The 17,058-nt window shown below is 39.1% G+C and overlaps 2 protein-coding genes and 1 long non-coding RNA gene across 5 annotated transcripts in view; 1 reads left to right on the forward strand and 2 right to left on the reverse strand.

Annotated features, from left to right (window-relative positions):
• Positions 1-4,862, reverse strand: part of EPRS1 (glutamyl-prolyl-tRNA synthetase 1) — a 74,087-nt gene extending 69,225 nt beyond the window's left edge. Inside the window, exon 1 of the mRNA XM_006140236.3 lies at positions 4,682-4,862. Within this exon, the coding sequence (XP_006140298.1) occupies positions 4,682-4,727 (46 nt within the window). The 5' untranslated portion in view covers positions 4,728-4,862. The remainder of the gene's footprint in view (positions 1-4,681) is intronic.
• A 42-nt stretch (positions 4,863-4,904) lies between these two features.
• LOC102468358 (uncharacterized) overlaps positions 4,905-17,058 on the forward strand; it is a 22,600-nt gene continuing 10,446 nt past the window's right edge. The window contains exons 1-2 of the long non-coding RNA XR_333230.3: positions 4,905-5,178; positions 11,535-11,614. This is a non-coding gene — a long non-coding RNA (uncharacterized LOC102468358). The remainder of the gene's footprint in view (positions 5,179-11,534; positions 11,615-17,058) is intronic.
• Positions 7,724-17,058, reverse strand: part of BPNT1 (3'(2'), 5'-bisphosphate nucleotidase 1) — a 24,481-nt gene continuing 15,146 nt past the window's right edge. For 2 of the 3 annotated variants that reach the window (XM_006140232.3, XM_027770860.1), the window contains 5 exons: positions 16,612-16,703; positions 15,629-15,673; positions 11,959-12,156; positions 10,774-10,879; positions 7,724-8,356 (listed from right to left, as the gene is read on the reverse strand). In XM_006140232.3, coding sequence (XP_006140294.1) covers positions 8,208-8,356; positions 10,774-10,879; positions 11,959-12,156; positions 15,629-15,673; positions 16,612-16,703 — 590 coding nt within the window. In that variant the 3' untranslated portion in view covers positions 7,724-8,207. The remainder of the gene's footprint in view (positions 8,357-10,773; positions 10,880-11,958; positions 12,157-15,628; positions 15,674-16,611; positions 16,704-17,058) is intronic. The other variant, XM_006140233.3, reaches the window with a different exon arrangement.

Consider the following 17,058-nt stretch of genomic DNA (forward strand, 5'->3'; position numbering starts at 1 on the left):
AACACTCCGCCTATACAAAAAAAAAAAAAAAAAAAAAAAAAAGTATATTCTTTTTTTTTTGAGAGTGATTTTTGCTATAGGGCATGTGTGCTTGCCAGAGACACAGAAATATAGAAAGACAGAGAGAAAACACCTTCCGGGAGAATGGTCATGCCACAATCCCTTCTTCATTCTCCTCTTGGGATTTTGAGTACACACACACATGCGTCCAACATGAGTTTCAAGCCATGGGGTCCAAAATTTCAACTGTGGTTGACCATGTGGGAGTTCAGTGCCTTAACCACTACGCCACTTGCTGGCCCCCAGCACAGTCTTCTAACTTATAGAGATAACAAATGAAAATCTGTTCACTGGGGCCAGCTGGTGGTGTGCTGGTTAAGGCACTGGACTCCCACGCAGCCAACCTGGTTTGAGTCTTGGACTTGAGGGCTTGCTTTCTCACTCCCATGCCCTCCCTCCCCCCATTCTCTCTCTGGTGAGCATAGGTGCCCTACAGCAAATTAAAATAATGATAAATGAAATCAAATAAGTAATTATTTTTTAAAAATCCACTCACTAGCAGAGTCCAATTGCTTTTGAATATGCTCAATTTCTAGTTAGAGATATTGAAATTAATCTTCTTCTCCCACAGGAGTCTAGAAATTAGGGCAGTGGCTTGTATAAAAGCACTCATTAACTGTATTTGAGTGATTATTATATGGCAGGCACTTGCTAAATGCTTTGGTAACTATAATATTCACTCTTTGCAGTAACTTATGAGGTAGATACCTTGGGCTGGGTCCATGGCCCAGCAGTAATATACTGCTCAAGAGAAACTGGATCTTACATCCCCAGCCAAGTCAGCCCAAATACACTATACTTGAGCTCAAGTGTCCGAGATCCAGGATGGGCTGGAGGAGGGGACCACAGCATCACCAGGCCCTGTGGAGGGTACTCTTCTCTTCTCTCATGTGCATACATTATATGCTCTAAAAAATAGGTAGATACCTTTATCCTCCTTGTGCAGAAGAGGAAACTGAGACCTGAAGGGAATAAGCCACCCAGCCCAATGTCCTAAACTACATACATGGCAGTAAAGATTTGAATGAAGAGCTAAGGCAATCCAGAGCTCAATGTCTAAAACACAGTCTAATACTACCTCCAAACACCTAATTAAGTTTAATAAACTGACTCATTAACTCTTTGTTCCATAATTTACTTAAAATAAACAAATGGCACTCTAATACTGGTTTTAAATACCATGTTCCACTGAAAGGGATAAAGTCAAAAAGACAGAGGCTAGTTTAGAGGCAGTCCCCAGGTGAGTCAGGGTAATTTAACCATCAAAGTCAGATAAATTTTTGCATGCCCACTCTGTCCTGCAAATAAAGGAACCACTGTTATAGGAAACAAAATATATGAATCTCAGAAACATCACAGCAGGTACAAAAGAATGACATGATTCAATGTACATAAAATTCTAGAAAAAGCAAAAAAAAAAAATAGTGTCAAAAAGTGTATCAGTGTCTACTAGGTAATAACCATTTTCTGAAGTAACAGAAATATTCCATATCATCACTGTAAGGATTACATACTGTATCTCTCTCAATCAATCTGTACACTAAAAACTGATTAACATAATTATTTACAAGTTATAACTCAATGAGTTTAAAATTTTAAACATAAAATAAAAATAGTGAAGATTATGATCTCTTGAATATATTTTGCTGTTTTTGTTTTTAGTGAAAAAAGAAAGTTCTCTTCATAGAAAACGCCAACTAATACAAGTAGAAGGAATGGCAAACTCAGAGGTCACTATTTGGCAAAATACCTATCAAGGGTAGGAGGCATCAATGGAGGCTGAAACCAGTGGGTAAAATGGTCAGAGGGTAACAGTTACATGATCCCAAAGCATCGCTCTATTTAAATGCCCATAACTGTAAAAGCAAACAAACAAAAAACTCTGCAGTAGGAAAAACTAGCAGATACCATCTTAAATAATCAATGTAAGAATCATCAATAATGAGTCAAGTGAATTCATGCACCAACTGATGAACTGCAATGAAGAATAAAGAATCACTGTGCTGTTCTCGCCAAAGACGCATAGACCAAATCTAGCCAGCAGGAAACATCAGACAAACTGATCAGGGATATTCCTCAAATATGTGGCTTGTAATCCAGAGAGGTCAAAGCTATGAAAGTCAAAGAAAGACTTAAGAACCATTCAAGATAGAAAGAAAATGGGGAGACATGATGACTAGGGGCTAACAAAGTATGATCCTGGAATTTGAACTATACACCATGGAAGGTATTATTGGAACAATTAATGTTAAATAAAAAGATGAGGTCTCTGCATAAGATTTAAGAATTGTACTAATGTGTATTTCCTGATTGTGATGGTTGGGTTAGGACAGAGTTTCCTAGCTTGTGGAAGATGGACACTGGAGTATTCTAGAGTACTGAAGCATTATCTGCAGAATGCTCTCAGGTGGCACATGGAAAAAAAGTTCTCTATTCTGTTCTTGAAATAATTTACTTTTCCTAAGATTTTTTTTTTAACTTTGCCATAGGCTGCATGCACTCACAGGGGCAGGAGTGAGAAAGCATCCCCCACGGGAGGAGGCCAGTCCACAATCCATTCTCTTTTCTTGGGATTTGGGGCACACGTGTGTGCACGCACACACACACACGCACGCAGCTGTGTCTGAGTCTTAGACCACACAGTCAGCCAGGTGGGAACCAGCATAACGATTACGCCACACGCTGGTCTGTTGGAAATTATTTTAACATTAAAAAATAAATACGCAGGGCTAGCCTGGTGGCCTGGTAGTCAAGAAAGCCAGATTCCACGGAGTTGACTACACAGTTGAATCCTGGACCCAGTGGCTTGAAAAACCACGCCCCAAATCTTGTCAGGATGGAGAGATGCAGAAGAGACTGCAGCATGACCATGCCTCATGGAGGATGCTTTCTCCCTCTCCCTCTCTGTCAAGCACAGTGTCCTTAAGCAAATGACAACTAAATAAATAAATACTTAACATGCTGAACTGAATTCATATGAAATAGGGGAAGTTCCTAGAACACAATCTAGTTTTCTAAACAGGCCATCTAATTTAAAAAAAAAAAAAAAAAAAAAAAAACAGCATTTGAATTAAACATCCTGGAAGACTTAAATCAAGAACTAAAAAGAAAAATAATATGTATTCTATAATTGGCCTACAGTTCAATAAATTTCTTTAAAACTCCCTTTTAGGGGGCTAACGGGTAGCATTGTGGTGGCTGAGGTGCTGGGACTCCTACATGGCTGACTGTGGTTCAAGTCCTGGTCCTGGAGGCTTGCTCTCTCACTTTCCCTCTCACTCTCTGTCCCTCTCTGGTCGAATTGAAATGGAAGAATAAATAAATAAAGTTAAATAAAGAGTGACTTTTAAGTAACATTACTAACGATGATAGCTACTTACTGGATATCTAAAATTGTCAGGCATGTATCTAGTCTCATTTAATTCTGGCAACCAATCCTATGTAGAAGACATCACTTTGCTTCCTTAAACAAGGCAACTGTGGAAAAACCTGTCAAGGTTCCACAGCTAAATGGCAGCCGGGACGGACAGGTCTCCAGGAACCAAATGTCTTTGCTTTCAATCAAGAGGCCACACCATCTAGCACCTTCCTAGTCCAAAAACCAAACCCATTTATTGTACAGTTCATTGATCTATCAAAAAGTTAGTGCTAGTTACTGGAACCAATATGCTAAAATATTTTTTAGATATTTAAAATGGGTATTAAATTGTTTTTGTTCCAGCTGACTCAGATCACCACCAAAATTGAGAACATGTAATGAGTAAATTTCATCAGCATGAAAAAGTGCTTATGCATCTATATTAGACATAGGCATTAACAAATATGAGATCGGCAATCTACAATCCTTAAATCTCCTTTTATGTAAATTCCCATAGTAATGAAAAAGCAGAAATCCTAAGCTATCTTGGCCACGTTGAAGAAACAATTTCAAAATGAACTTAAGCTGTATCAAGAAGGTGACAGGTCCGATGGTCACTGAGTTACTACATCCACAGGATGTGTGTGCGTGTAGTAATCCAACCCCATCTGTCCGCAGTATACCTGGGTATTTCTGCAATCACCCTATCTTTAAAAGTAAATAAAACCTTAGTGAAAAATCCAAAATGCTAATAAGATCGTCCGCCTTGTTCACTCTGAACTGGGTAAAATGAAAAAGAAAAGTCGAGTCAACTGGATTGAGGATTTTTTCTGAAGGGAGAGGAGGGGTAAGGAGGTAAGATAAGGTTAAGAGGGGGTAAAAACGGCAAAAGGGAGGACAGAAAGATAAAGTGAGATTTTAAGTTTTAAAAATATTATTTCTACGAGCAATTCTGGGTTTTCGGGGGACAGACGGGGACTTGGCTGGGACTCATCCTCTAAGGTCCAAAACTGAACCTCGTGTCGTCCTGCCGGGGCTCTCACCGCACCTCCCTCCAGGCCGGGAAAACCGCCTCCGGAGCAGACGCTCCACGGAAGGACAGACCGCGACGCCCGAGGGGCACGGCGCCCACGAAGGTGCGGGGCAGGCCCAACTCTCAGACCCTGACAGGCACTGCGCAAAGCCCAGGCGCGGCGACCTTCTCTGCCCCGCACCCTCCTCGGCTGATGCAACCCACACAGGTCGGCGAACTCGGCCCCTTACCCAGGGGAGGGTCTCCGGAGTTCACGGTCAGACAGAGTGTCGCCATCTCCACCGGTCGACTAGAATATCAGGCAGCCTGCCTGGCGCACGAACCACCCGAGACCAGCCAAAAGCGAGTAGATGCAACGTGTGCGCGCGCCCGACGCCGCCGCAGCCCTGGGCCCACCCCCGCGCCACGGCCTTGCCGTCACTGCGCACGCCACTGTGCGTCATCGCTGCGCGCCGCCGCCGCCCCTCCGCCGCTCGGGCTTGGGGCCCCACGTGGCGTCCTCGTAGCTGTGGGAAAGAGGTTGAAGTGGACGAGGCTTTGCGACACTTCGTAAAGCGAAGAAAGCAAGTAGTAACGCAGTTTCTACGGGGGGGGGGGGCGTGTGTGTGAACGACGAAGCAAATTGTGCGTGATGATGTGTTTACATTGTTGTGCACGTGTGTGTGTGTACATATAGAAAGAGCCCCAAAAGCACACACGCCAACTGAACAATCACACTAGGGATAGGGTAAGCTTTTAAACGTTTCCTCATGTTCTTTTCAAAAGAATATTTTCAAGACTTATGTGCGTATTTGAAAAAAATAGAGGGGAGGTGGGGTGGGCGGTAGGGTGGCGGTTAAGGCGTTGGATTCCTGCATGGTGGACTGCTGTTCGAATACAGGACCTGATGGCTTGTCTTTTCACTTTCTCTCTGTTTCTCTCCGGTCGAATTAAATAGTAATAATAAATAATTCCTTAAAAATAAAATTATTTGTGTTTTTAAAAATAACGATTGGGGGCCGGCAGGTGGTGTGATGGTTAAAGCGCTGGATTCACATATGGCTGACTGTTTAGAGTCCTGGGCCTGGCGGCTTGCTTTCTCTCTTGCCCTTTCTCTCTTCTCTCTCAGGTCAAAGTAAAAATAATGATAAATAAAATAAAAATTCTTTAAAAATTTTTTTTAATTATTGAAAGGCTTATTTATAGAAGGCTTTAACAAAAATTGCTGCTTCAGTTTGTCTTGCCTCTGCTTGAACTGCGCAAATGTGCTTGCCAGTTCCTTGTGTGAGTGTGTGAGAGTGCGTGCATGCTCCAGGCATACTCCAAGGGTTGGTATTCCAGTTCAAGGAGCCCTGGAGTGAATGCAAAACCATCTCAACCTCATTCTCACCCTTGCTTTCTCTTAATCACCCATTTTCGCTAGGGAGTACCATTGAGATTGTATCTTCCATGAGACTGAGTACTTATTGTAATTACTGTGTAGAGGAGTTACCCATACCTGCCCTTGTCCCCAGCACCCAACACCGCAGGTGCATACAATTATATAAAGCTTGCTTCTGGAGTTGGCAAGGTATCTGCATCAGGAAAAGCCTTCTCCCCCTAGACCTCCCTTATTCTTGTCAGAATCTCTAAGGTTAAAATCCATAAATTAATTTTATAAATTCTCCAAGTGAGTCTATGCATATCAAAATGAAATTGGTTTCTTTGCGCACACTGTTAATTGTGTGTACATGCATGCCCCAAAGTCCCAATGGGATGGAGAAACAGAGGAGAAGGCATGGTGATGTGACCATGCCCCATGGGGAGGGTAGTGTTTTCTCTCTCTCTAGTGAGCACACATACCTTCTGGCAAAGAAACTTAAAAAAACTCACTTGGGATTTTGCCATGCTAAACTACTTGTTTACTTATATCCTTGTCTTACTCTGAAAAGGATTTAATCCACTTTAGTAGAAACAGGTGGTAAAACAAAAGACTCGATTCAAGAAAGCAGACAAAAAGGGGGATGTGACACTGAGGGACAAGCTAGAACACTAAATGAAATCCTGTTTATCTTTAAAAACTGGACTCTAAGCCAAAGATGGGGAAATATATGATAGGGTGGGGAACGTGTAACTGTTCTAGTCAAGAAACTACAACTGGGACCAGCAGATGGCATCATGGTTATTGTCTCTGGACTCCCACATAGTTGACCACAGTTCAAGTCCTTGAAGCTCATGCTGGGCTTGAAACTCATGCTGGGCATGTGTATGTGCGTATCCAAAATCCTGAGAGAACAGATTAAGGCATGGCTATCTTCCCTACAGGGTGATTTCTCACTTTCTGTTTGTCTCTAGCAAGCGCACATACCCTATAGCAAAAATTCACTCTAAAAAAATAGAAACTACAATTAAATTTCTTCCCAGTATCTCATAGGGCACCATGAGAGATTTCAGCAACATAGTAATTTTGGGTTATTGTTCATTCAACAATATATTTTAGTACATCCAGTGTGCCAAGCAGTGTTTTTAATGCTAGGAATATGTAGTAGGCAAAAAAAGGTCTCTAATATGAAACTCGAATTATAATAGTGTGAGGCAGAAAATTAGATTAATTTCAGAAAGTGATAAATCCTATGAAAACAAAAGGGTACACAGATTAAAAGTGAAAGTATTGGGGCTGGCAGGTGACTGTGTGTTACCCATACCTGCCACTGTACCCAGAACCCAACACCGCAGGTGCATACATTATATACACAATCACCTGGTGGTGGATAAAGGCACTGGACTCCCGTGTGGCTGACTGCAGTTTGAGTCCCAGACCTGGCAGCTTGCTTTCTCACTTTCCTTTGTTTTTTCCCCCCCCCCCCCCGGTCAATTTAAATAAATAAAGTTAAATGAAATCATTCTTAAAAAAACAATAATAAATAAAATTAAATTATTCTTAAAAAAAATTAAAAAGAAAGAAATAATCTTGGGTCAGCTAGTGGCACGGTGGTCAAGGCAGCTAGATCCTACATGGCTGATGGCATGGTTCCTTAACCCAATGGACTGAAAAACACTGTGTGTGTGTGTGTGCGTGAGTGCCCAAAATTCCAAAAAGAGAATAGAAGAGAAAGGATTTGCTGAGAGAACATCCCCCCTGGGGGATAATATCTCACTTTCCTTCTCTTTCTCTGTCCCTCTGGCAAGCACATATGCCCTACGGTAAAACTAGGAAGAAAAAAAGAATATTAAAGTAATCTTCATTACTATGAGTAAGAGTATGAAAAGAGTACTTACACTTTTCAAATACTTACAAAGAAGTGGTCAATATATAAAGGATTAGAACTAAATAATTTATTTTAAAGAAATTTCTACATAAATCTGTTTCATCAGCACACATAACATTATATATATTCATAACTTAAGTAGGAACACTTCAAAAACTTGCCATGAAAAACAAGCATGAGATCCCAAGATCAACTTATGGTTCTGTGACCAAAAGAAATCTGGTTTACAGGATGGGAATGTTGATTAAACAATTGACCTGGCTAGCCAGTTTGAACTAAACCTTTTTCATTTCTCCACATAAAAAGAGGAAAAGAAATATAACATACTGAGTTTATAAATTCTCCACATCATAATTGGTCTGGTTTACTGATTAATTGATTTAAAATTTTAAATTCTACTTTCTACTTCTAAGTAAATAGGAATCATTGATCAACAAGGAATAAAGGCAGAGTTCTAATTCTATCCAATTCGCTTTGAAATGTATTACTTTGAAAACCAAGTCCTTCTTCTAACCATGTAAATGAAACTTTAAGGGACAAGTGCGTTTTTAACAGATTCTGGAACTCGGCTTGCATAGTAGTCGTAATTTCTCAGTGTGGCCAGGACTCCTGCAGAGTTCATGTGCTTTACTTCCTTGTTGTACTGAAGGGCATTTCCATGGATATCAGTTAATTTCCCTAAGGAAAAAAGTATATATCAATACATTGTTGATGGCTTTTGGGTTGTAATGGTTCTGCTCATTTTTGTTTTTAGTTTTGGTTGTTATTGCCAGAGGGTACATGTGCTCACCAGAGAGAGACAAAGAGGGAGAAAGCTCCCCTTCATGGTACATAGTCACACTACAATCCCTTCTCCATCCTGTTGGCATCTTGGGCATATGTTACATACATATGCACTGTGTTCTTAAAGCTGTTGGAGCCAGGATTCCTACAGCAGTTAGCCATGTGGGACCACTAGGTTATGAGACTGATCTATTTCTAGAAAATTTTAAGTGCCTTCTGCTTCGCTATCCAATAGTAGCCAATAAATTCTGGATAAAATAAGATAATGACTGACCATAAAGGTTAGTTTTAATTGACTTGAATTCAAGATTACAGGACAATTCTGACAGAAAGGATGAAAACATTTTTTCTCTCTTATAAAATTAATTTTGGGGGGCTGGCAGGTGGCATGGTGCTTAAAAGTGCTGGGCTTCCACATGGCCAATAGCAGTTCGAGTCCCAGACCTGGTGGCTTGCTTTCATGCTCTCTCTATCACTCTCATTCTGTTCCTCTTTGGTCAAATTAATATGTGAAATGAATATGAAATAAATTAATAAATAAATAAAGTTAAATAAAATAATTCTTTAAAAATTTAATTTAAAAAAAATTGCCAGAGGGCACATCAGCTCACTGGAGAGAGGCAGAGAGGGAAAGTGAGAAAGCACCCTCCATAGGGATGCTTGTGCCACAATCCCTTCTCCTCCATTTTCCCCTCCTTTTGAGAGATTTTGTGAATGCATGTATATATACCTAGAATGTTTCTCAAGTCTCAGGGTTCAAGATTCAAACCAAACAGCTGACCATGTGGGATCCAGCCACCTTCACCACCACACCATGTGCTGGTCACAATTAATTTCATCTAGCACTATTAATTTGTATTTCTTGATATCAATTAATTTCTTCTGAGGTGATTACTCCTCCTATTGGTTATACTTTATCACTATTAATCACATTTTTAAAGATGTTTTCTTTATTCTCCTATTTAATATTAACACTTCATTTGATGTGAATTTAAGTAAAAATGTTGATAAACTATAACTCATTATGGTTTCATTTCATATCTTACTAAGAATGGACCCATGATAAAGTACAGTTTAACCTCCTCACCCTATAATATGCGAATAGAAGGTGAAATAACAGAATAAAAATTGTTTCATTGGATCAGCAGATGGCATAATGGTTATGTTGCTCAACTCCCATGTAGTCAACTGTAGTTCGAGTCCTGGACTCAGCAGCTTAAAATTCATGCTGGGCACGTCTGCGTGTGTGCCCAAAGAGGAGTATGGAGGAGAAGGGATTGTGGTGTGGCCATCCTACCCAGGGGGTGATTTCTTACTTTCTGTCTGTCTCTCCAGCAAGCACATTCACCCTATAACGAAAATCTCTTTAAAAATTGTTTTGTTTAGGGTTTAGCAAATGGTGTAGTGGTTAAGGCGCTGGACTCCCACATGGCCAACTGTGTTTTGAGTCCTGGGCCTGGAGGCTTGCTTTCTCACTTTGTCTCTTTCTGGTGAGCAAACGTGCCCTATAGCAAATTAAAAAATAATATGAGTAAAATTAATAATTGTTTTTAAAAAAGTAAATGTGGGAACCAGTAGTTAGCATAATGGCTATGTCACTGGAGTATACTGCAATCCATTCTCCATTCTCTTGGGATTTTAGGCATGCCTGCACACATGCCTGGCATGAATTTTAAGCTGCTGGGTCTGGGGCTTGAACCACAGTCAACTATGTGGGAGTCTAGCAACATAACCATTATGTCATCTGCTGGTCCCTAAATTAAAAAAAAAAAAAAATTAACCCCATAATCTTTAGTACTGTACTAAGATATTCACCAATATTGGCTTGAAAAAAAGTGATGTCAATGATGAATAGTTTGCTTTGCAATGAAAAAATACCCTAAAAGCATTAAAGTAATAAATTAATAAGGCTTAAAATAAATTAACTATATGCAGATTAGAGTCCAAAAAGGAGAAAATAATTAAAATCAAATTTGTTGAAAACTTACTTTCTCACCTATGAAATCAGAGAGTTAGATTGGATACCCTCTAAGTTTCCTTCTAGCTTTATATCCTAAGAGTCTAGGTAAAGTGTTATTACTGAAATATATCTTGACATAATATAAAACCTGAATAAAAAGTATAACTCCTTGGCACTGGCATGGTGGTTAGGGTCTTGGACTCCCACCTGGCTGACCGTGGTTTGCGTCCCAGACCTGGCAGCTTCCTTTCTCACTCTGCCCTCCCAGGTCAAATTTTAAAATAGTAGTAAAAATAAAATTAAATAAATCTTTAAAAAAAAATTGTAACTCCTTAAAATAAAATGGACTAACCTCCCACAGCATGTAAAATAACTTCTGGAGCGCAAGTATCCCACTTTTTACATCCAGGACTCGCAAATACGTAAGCAGAGGCTTTGCCTTCAATCAGCTGAATAATCTGTAAGGTTAAAATGAATTATCCCTTGACCATGAGATAATGATGTATAAATAAGAAAAATTGCTTGTTTCTATCAAGGATAGTTCATTAGTTCCTCTGTCAGACTTAACTTACGTTAAAGCTTTAGCAGGTCTAGATGAAGGATATTATGATGAAGAAATACATAGGATAGATGCATAACAATATAGCAATCTGAAGGGAAAAAACTGATTAAGCTACAAAGAAGATATCTGAACAGTCTACATATTTAAAGTTAGGTAAAGTTTTCTTTTACTTCCTACTGGTTTTCTTTCTTACTATAAAAACAACATGTATATATTTATTATAGAAAAATTTATACTTTTTAAACTTTTAAAAAATGGACCATTATTAAATAAAAGGATAGAGAAACAAGTGATACGATAATGTATAAACTGCAATAAGTCCTAACAGATATACAATGCTAGTCTAACAAGTACTTGCATAAGTCTTCAGAATCATCTATATTGTTGTCTCCACTACCAAAATAAAAACTTTTAAGTAATTATCCTAATAATTCCTATAATACTGTACAAAATTGAGGTTGTTGCTAGAACTTGAATACTTTAAACAACCTGTTGTCAGTCTTTCATTAATCAACTGCCTTTTTTTTTTTTTTGGTTATACTGAAAAATAGTTCTTACTGTAAAACTCAAGACTTCAAATACTCAGACAAAAAGACCAGATTGAAATGAGGAAAACCTCCGTGAGTACAAGGTAACCCATTGTTCCTTTCACTACTCTTCACAGACACCTTTAAACATTTCATTTAAAAAATGTGTTAAGTCTTATACAAAGTGAAAAGACTATATTGGTATACTTTTTGGGAGGAAAGGGGCTTTTCTCCTCATTAGATCTCAAAGCAGTTCTTGATGTAAAAACATTTAAAAATTGAACCTCAAATTTTCAAAAGCTTAAATGCTGCTTGTAACATGTTTTTAATGGCAAATTATAATCTTTAATCCCTTTTCTTAAACTCTTATTTCTGGTTTTTAAAAACTTCAGTATTTCCTTTAATGATTCGATTCCATTTCAGGACAGACAACAGACCTTTTTCATACCTTGTTTCCTGCTCCTCCCACTCGCAGTACATCGTCGGGGTTCATAGCAGTAACACAGTCCGTAACCAACTTGTTGCTATGAGATCTGGTAGTTGTGACAATATGTTTCCCAGCAGGGACTTCCTTCAGCTGAAACCCAAAGGCACCTAAACCTAAAACTCCCCAGATTGTCCTCCCCAACACGGCATCTGGTCCTGCCTATGTAAACGAGTCAAACAACAAAACTTGTAATCATTCGGAGAAAAACATTCGTATAAATGAACTACTGATTTATAGCATTATCATGAGGTTTAAAAAAAAGCATAATAATATAAAGTATGAGAACAATATCATTCACAAAGAACTTTTCTTCAGAGAATCAGCTGATAATTCTCATTGTGGTTTTGGCTAACAGTTTCAAAGATACTGAAGGGAGATTTGGCTTATTCCCATGGGAAATCATGTACCGATTACTGTTTCTCTCAGAATCATCCAGTGATCTTTTTGTTGTATTTGAAATTAGCCTTTTTTTTTTTTTTTTTTGAGAGGTTTTTACTATAGGGCGTATGAGCTCATCAGAAAGTCAGAGATAGAAAGCGAGAAATCACCCCCCAGGGGGGATGGCCACGCTGCAATCCCTTCTCCTCCATTCTCCTCTTGGGATCTTGGGCATGCACGCACACGTGCCCGGCGTGAGTTTAAGCCACCAGGTCCAGGCCTTGAGCTGCAGTCAACTATGTGGGAGTCCAGCGACATAGCCATCACGCTAACTGCTGGTCCCCAAATTAGCCATTTTTAAAAGGTCCTGATGTCCCCGGGAAATGGAACACCATGGAATACTGATTACTTTTCATTATCAAAGGAACAATAAGGGTCATATGAGAATGGGTGATGGTGAGAATGAGTATTTTGTTGCTACAAAATAGAGCAACTGAAATAGGTTAATAGTGAAGAGTAGTCTGGTTCATGGGAGTCAGGGTTAATATTTTACTGACAATTGTCATGATAAAACAATAATGAAAATACAACCTGAGAAACTATATTTTCCTTTGCAGAAGGTCTAAGAATTTTTCAACCACAATTATAACTACACACTTCACATAGAAAACCATAACTTGTATTTCATAGGAAGTAAAACTGATGTATAAAATGATCAATATCAAGTCATTAAAATATGGTTAATTTATTAGACATATATTATAAACATATAGACATATATTTTACTGAACACCAAGCACATACCAGGCACCATACTAAATGCTTTACATGTATTATCTCATTTAATCCTCAGAATAGCCCTATGAAATAATTATTATTCTCTCTCTCTCTTTTTTTTTTTTTTAAAGAGATTTTTGCTATAGGGTACATGCAGTCACCAGAGAGACAGACAGAAAGTGAGAAATCACTTCCCAGGTGGGATGGCCTTCTCCTCCATTCTCCTGTCAGGATTTTGGGCATACTTGCACACATGCCCAGCATGAGTTTTAATTCCCAGGTCTGGGAATCAAACCATGGTCGACCATGTGGGAGTCTAGTGATGTAAATATTACACCATTTGCTGGCCCCTCATCCTTATTTTAAAGTTGTAAAAAATGAGGCTTGGAATAATTAAGTAAACAGATCAAGAACTCTAATAAGTTCATAACCAGACCTAGGTTCACATGTGCTCAAAGATGATTCTTCATTACTGAACAAGAGTGCCTGAGTTTATTTGTCAAAATGTTTTCAAACACATCATCTTATTTGTCCTAGAGTAGTACCTGGGTTGCAGCTTGGGTTCCCTGGGAAGCAGGATCTGAGACGGGGATGTGTGCTAAGATGCACACTTGAGGAGCACATCTAGGAGGGAGTGAGGGAAGGAGAAAGGAGTGGGCAGAGGGAGTACATAAGTTGCAGTGTGGGCAAGCAACAGCTTCAGCTGACTGTGGGGAGCTCTAGGGCTAGAATGGTCCTTTAGGGTGGTCCCAAATTGGGATGAAATGCCAGGCCCTGCAGTAATCAGTCATTTGAAACAGACTGCACTGAGGAGGGTTATGTCTCTGAGTGAGATAGCTCTCCACAGGTAAGGCGGTCCCTGAAGAGCTGACTACTGATAGCACTCCCTGCAAATGGGGCAGCAAAGGAACCAAAGAACAAGTCCTGGCTGCTCCATGGATGTTAATGTGCTTCCTCTCTTCTGAATCTACACCATAGGAGAGGCCTGGAGTCTGAAAGGCATGGATAGCCTCTACAGTGGCTCTAGGCATTCAATAGGCTTTATCTTGGTTGCTAAGGCCAATTCCATGCTTCCAAGAAACGTGTTTATTAATTCCAGCTCTACAATTACTCTGAAAAAGAGAGGAAACCAAACCAGATGGTGAACACAAGCACTCTGCTCCTTAAGAAGTCATGTTCCCTCTGTAACTGAGTATGTAGACAAAGAGGAAGGGACCATGGAATCTGGTGTCCTGGTGAGGTCATGGCAATGCCAGTAATTCCCAAAATTTTACATCCAACTCCTAAGCCAGCAGGCCTTTCTCTGTGTTCTTGATCTTGCAGTCTCTTCCACTATCTTCTTCAAAGCCTCCATACTAATTTTCTGAGGGTAAGAAATGCTAACATTTCATCTTACTGATGGGTTCATTAAGATTTATAATGGTGAGGACCAGCAGGTGGCGTGGTGGTTAAGGCGCTGGACACTCCCACAGGGCTGACCATGATTTGAGTCCCGGATCTGGTGGCTTGCTTTCTCACTTTCTCTTTCTCTCTCTTTGTGCATGTGTGTGTCTCTCTCTGGTCATATTAAACTAAATAAATGAATAAATAAAATTAAAAATTAAAAAGAAAGATTTATAATGGTGGGGGCCAGCAGGTGTTATGGTGTATAAGGGTGCTGGACTCCAACAAGGCTGACTGGAGTTCGAGTCCTGGACCTTGCAGCTTGCTTCTCACTTTCCCTCTTTCTGTCTTTCTCTGGTCACATGAAAATAACAACAATAACAACAACAACAACAACAACAATAATATTAAATCAAGTATAAAAAAAATTTAGAATGGTTAACGAGCTAGTTCTGACACAAAACTACACTGGGTTTCTTTACACCATGCGGCACTATCTCCTCTAAGGTATTGCCAGCTTCAGTATCTATTAGAAGCAATCATAGTTTGAATTGTTAAGTCTTTTATCTGGCTCAAGAATAAAGCAGAGTAATAGTAAAGCCTGGACTGGAGTTTGAATCCCAGTTCTACCATTTATCCACTGGGAGACTTTGGGCAAGTTAACTGCCTTGGTTTTCTCTTCTTTAAAATGGAGATAGTGGTTATGTAAAAGGTTGTTGTGAATTTTTAATGAGATAATACATGTAAATCCCTTGAGCTCGGGAATCACACAGTAAGCTCTTAAATGCTTGATGATAAACTATTTTTAGTATGATGATGATCATTTAAAGTGTTCAGCCTTGAACACTATCGCCACAGCTGAACAACTTTTATTTGTTTCAACAAATTTTAAGGCATCAGCAAGAGAGAAGGAAAAGAGAGGATAAAGAGAGGTACAGAGAGAATGTGGCAAAGGGAGAGCTAATGAAGAGGAGAAGCAGAGCAAGAGAAGAATGGACTGGGACACGGGCTGGACAATGGCTCCCCGGGAGCCACAGTGGTCTACCTCTTTCCTACCTAGTAGTGGAGCCAAAACCCTACCTACTTTTCTCACCTTTGCTTCATTCCTGTGTTCCCTTAACTTCTGCTTTTCATTGTTCTGTGGAAAATGAATACAATTTTTCTGATCTCAGAAGTGATGAAAATTATTAACAACTCCTAACCCTTTAATCTTTTTTTTAAATGAAAGTGCCACGCATTACATCTTGTGAATTAAACGATCCTCTTTCTAGTTTGAGCTTACTCCTAATTTTACTTAAAAAACCACAAACGTATAATTCTGTATATTATACTGTGCAAACATTAAAGTTATATTACAAGACAGTTAATGGATACTTAATTTACCATGAAAGACTGTCTTAGTGATCTAAAATTATACTGATTAATCCTAAGAAACACATGATTATAAATAAAATTTATAATCACATAGCAGGAAAAATGTATTTATATTAAGATCACATTAATGTAAATATTTTTAAGTATTTAAAAATTTCCTTTAAATTTAATGTGATTTAGTGGTATGTTCTTGGTTTGAAATTTCACTGGTTTCTTGCTTTTAAGGAAGACAATTTCTTTGAAGTGTAACAGAAAGTCAAAGCAGATTAGAAAAGACAAAATAAGAGAAAAGGGTGCAAAAGCATATTTAGTTCTATTATTAATACTGACTATAACTGTGGCACTATGAAGCATTACCTGGAAAACACATGGCTAGCATCTTTTCTTGGTTGAAATGGTCCATTTCTTCAATGTGCTTCAAGAACCACCTATAATCAGGTGTCTTGTTGACTGAGCTAATCAAGAACTATATTAGTAATTCCCCCAATTTTACATTTGAATCATAAGGGACACATTAACATATATATATATAATGCATACATTTTACGTAAATACACATTCATGTCTATATGCCCGGTACTAATGTCCCCGAAGGTACCAGGCATATGCAACCAAGCTAGAAATCTCTGGAACAGATAATATAAGGAATCACATAACACTACAATTATTTACCTAATACTTCAGTATCACTTAAGAGTATACCTGGTAGTTGTAATATGGCTGGTTAATAATTCCTGCTATGGCTTTTCCTTCATAAGCAATTCCAATAAGAACTGTGACATTGTCAAGAAGACCTATTAAAAAAAAAAACAAGTATCAATTATGTAACTTTCTCATGTTACTTCTCATCATCAGTACATCAATGGTTCTAAGTTATTTTTGCCAAGGAAACATAAAGGGAACCATGATCAAATAAGGTACAAAATGCACACACTCTAGGAGAGCTGGGACCGGTCAGTGGCTGGTGGTAATGTGGCTGGTAGTGGTCAAGGTGGCTGCATTCCACAAGGCTAACTGCCTGGAGTCCCAGACCTGGAGCCTTTAAAATCATGCTGGGAGCATGTGCATGTGCACCCTAAATCCTGAAAGAAGAAATGGAGAAGGGATAGTGGCATGACCATTCCTCATGGGGGGGTGCTTTCTCTTTTA

This window comes from Tupaia chinensis, unplaced genomic scaffold (assembly GCF_000334495.1).
Source record: "Tupaia chinensis unplaced genomic scaffold, TupChi_1.0 Scaffold000026_1, whole genome shotgun sequence".
Classification (NCBI taxonomy): domain Eukaryota; kingdom Metazoa; phylum Chordata; class Mammalia; order Scandentia; family Tupaiidae; genus Tupaia; species Tupaia belangeri.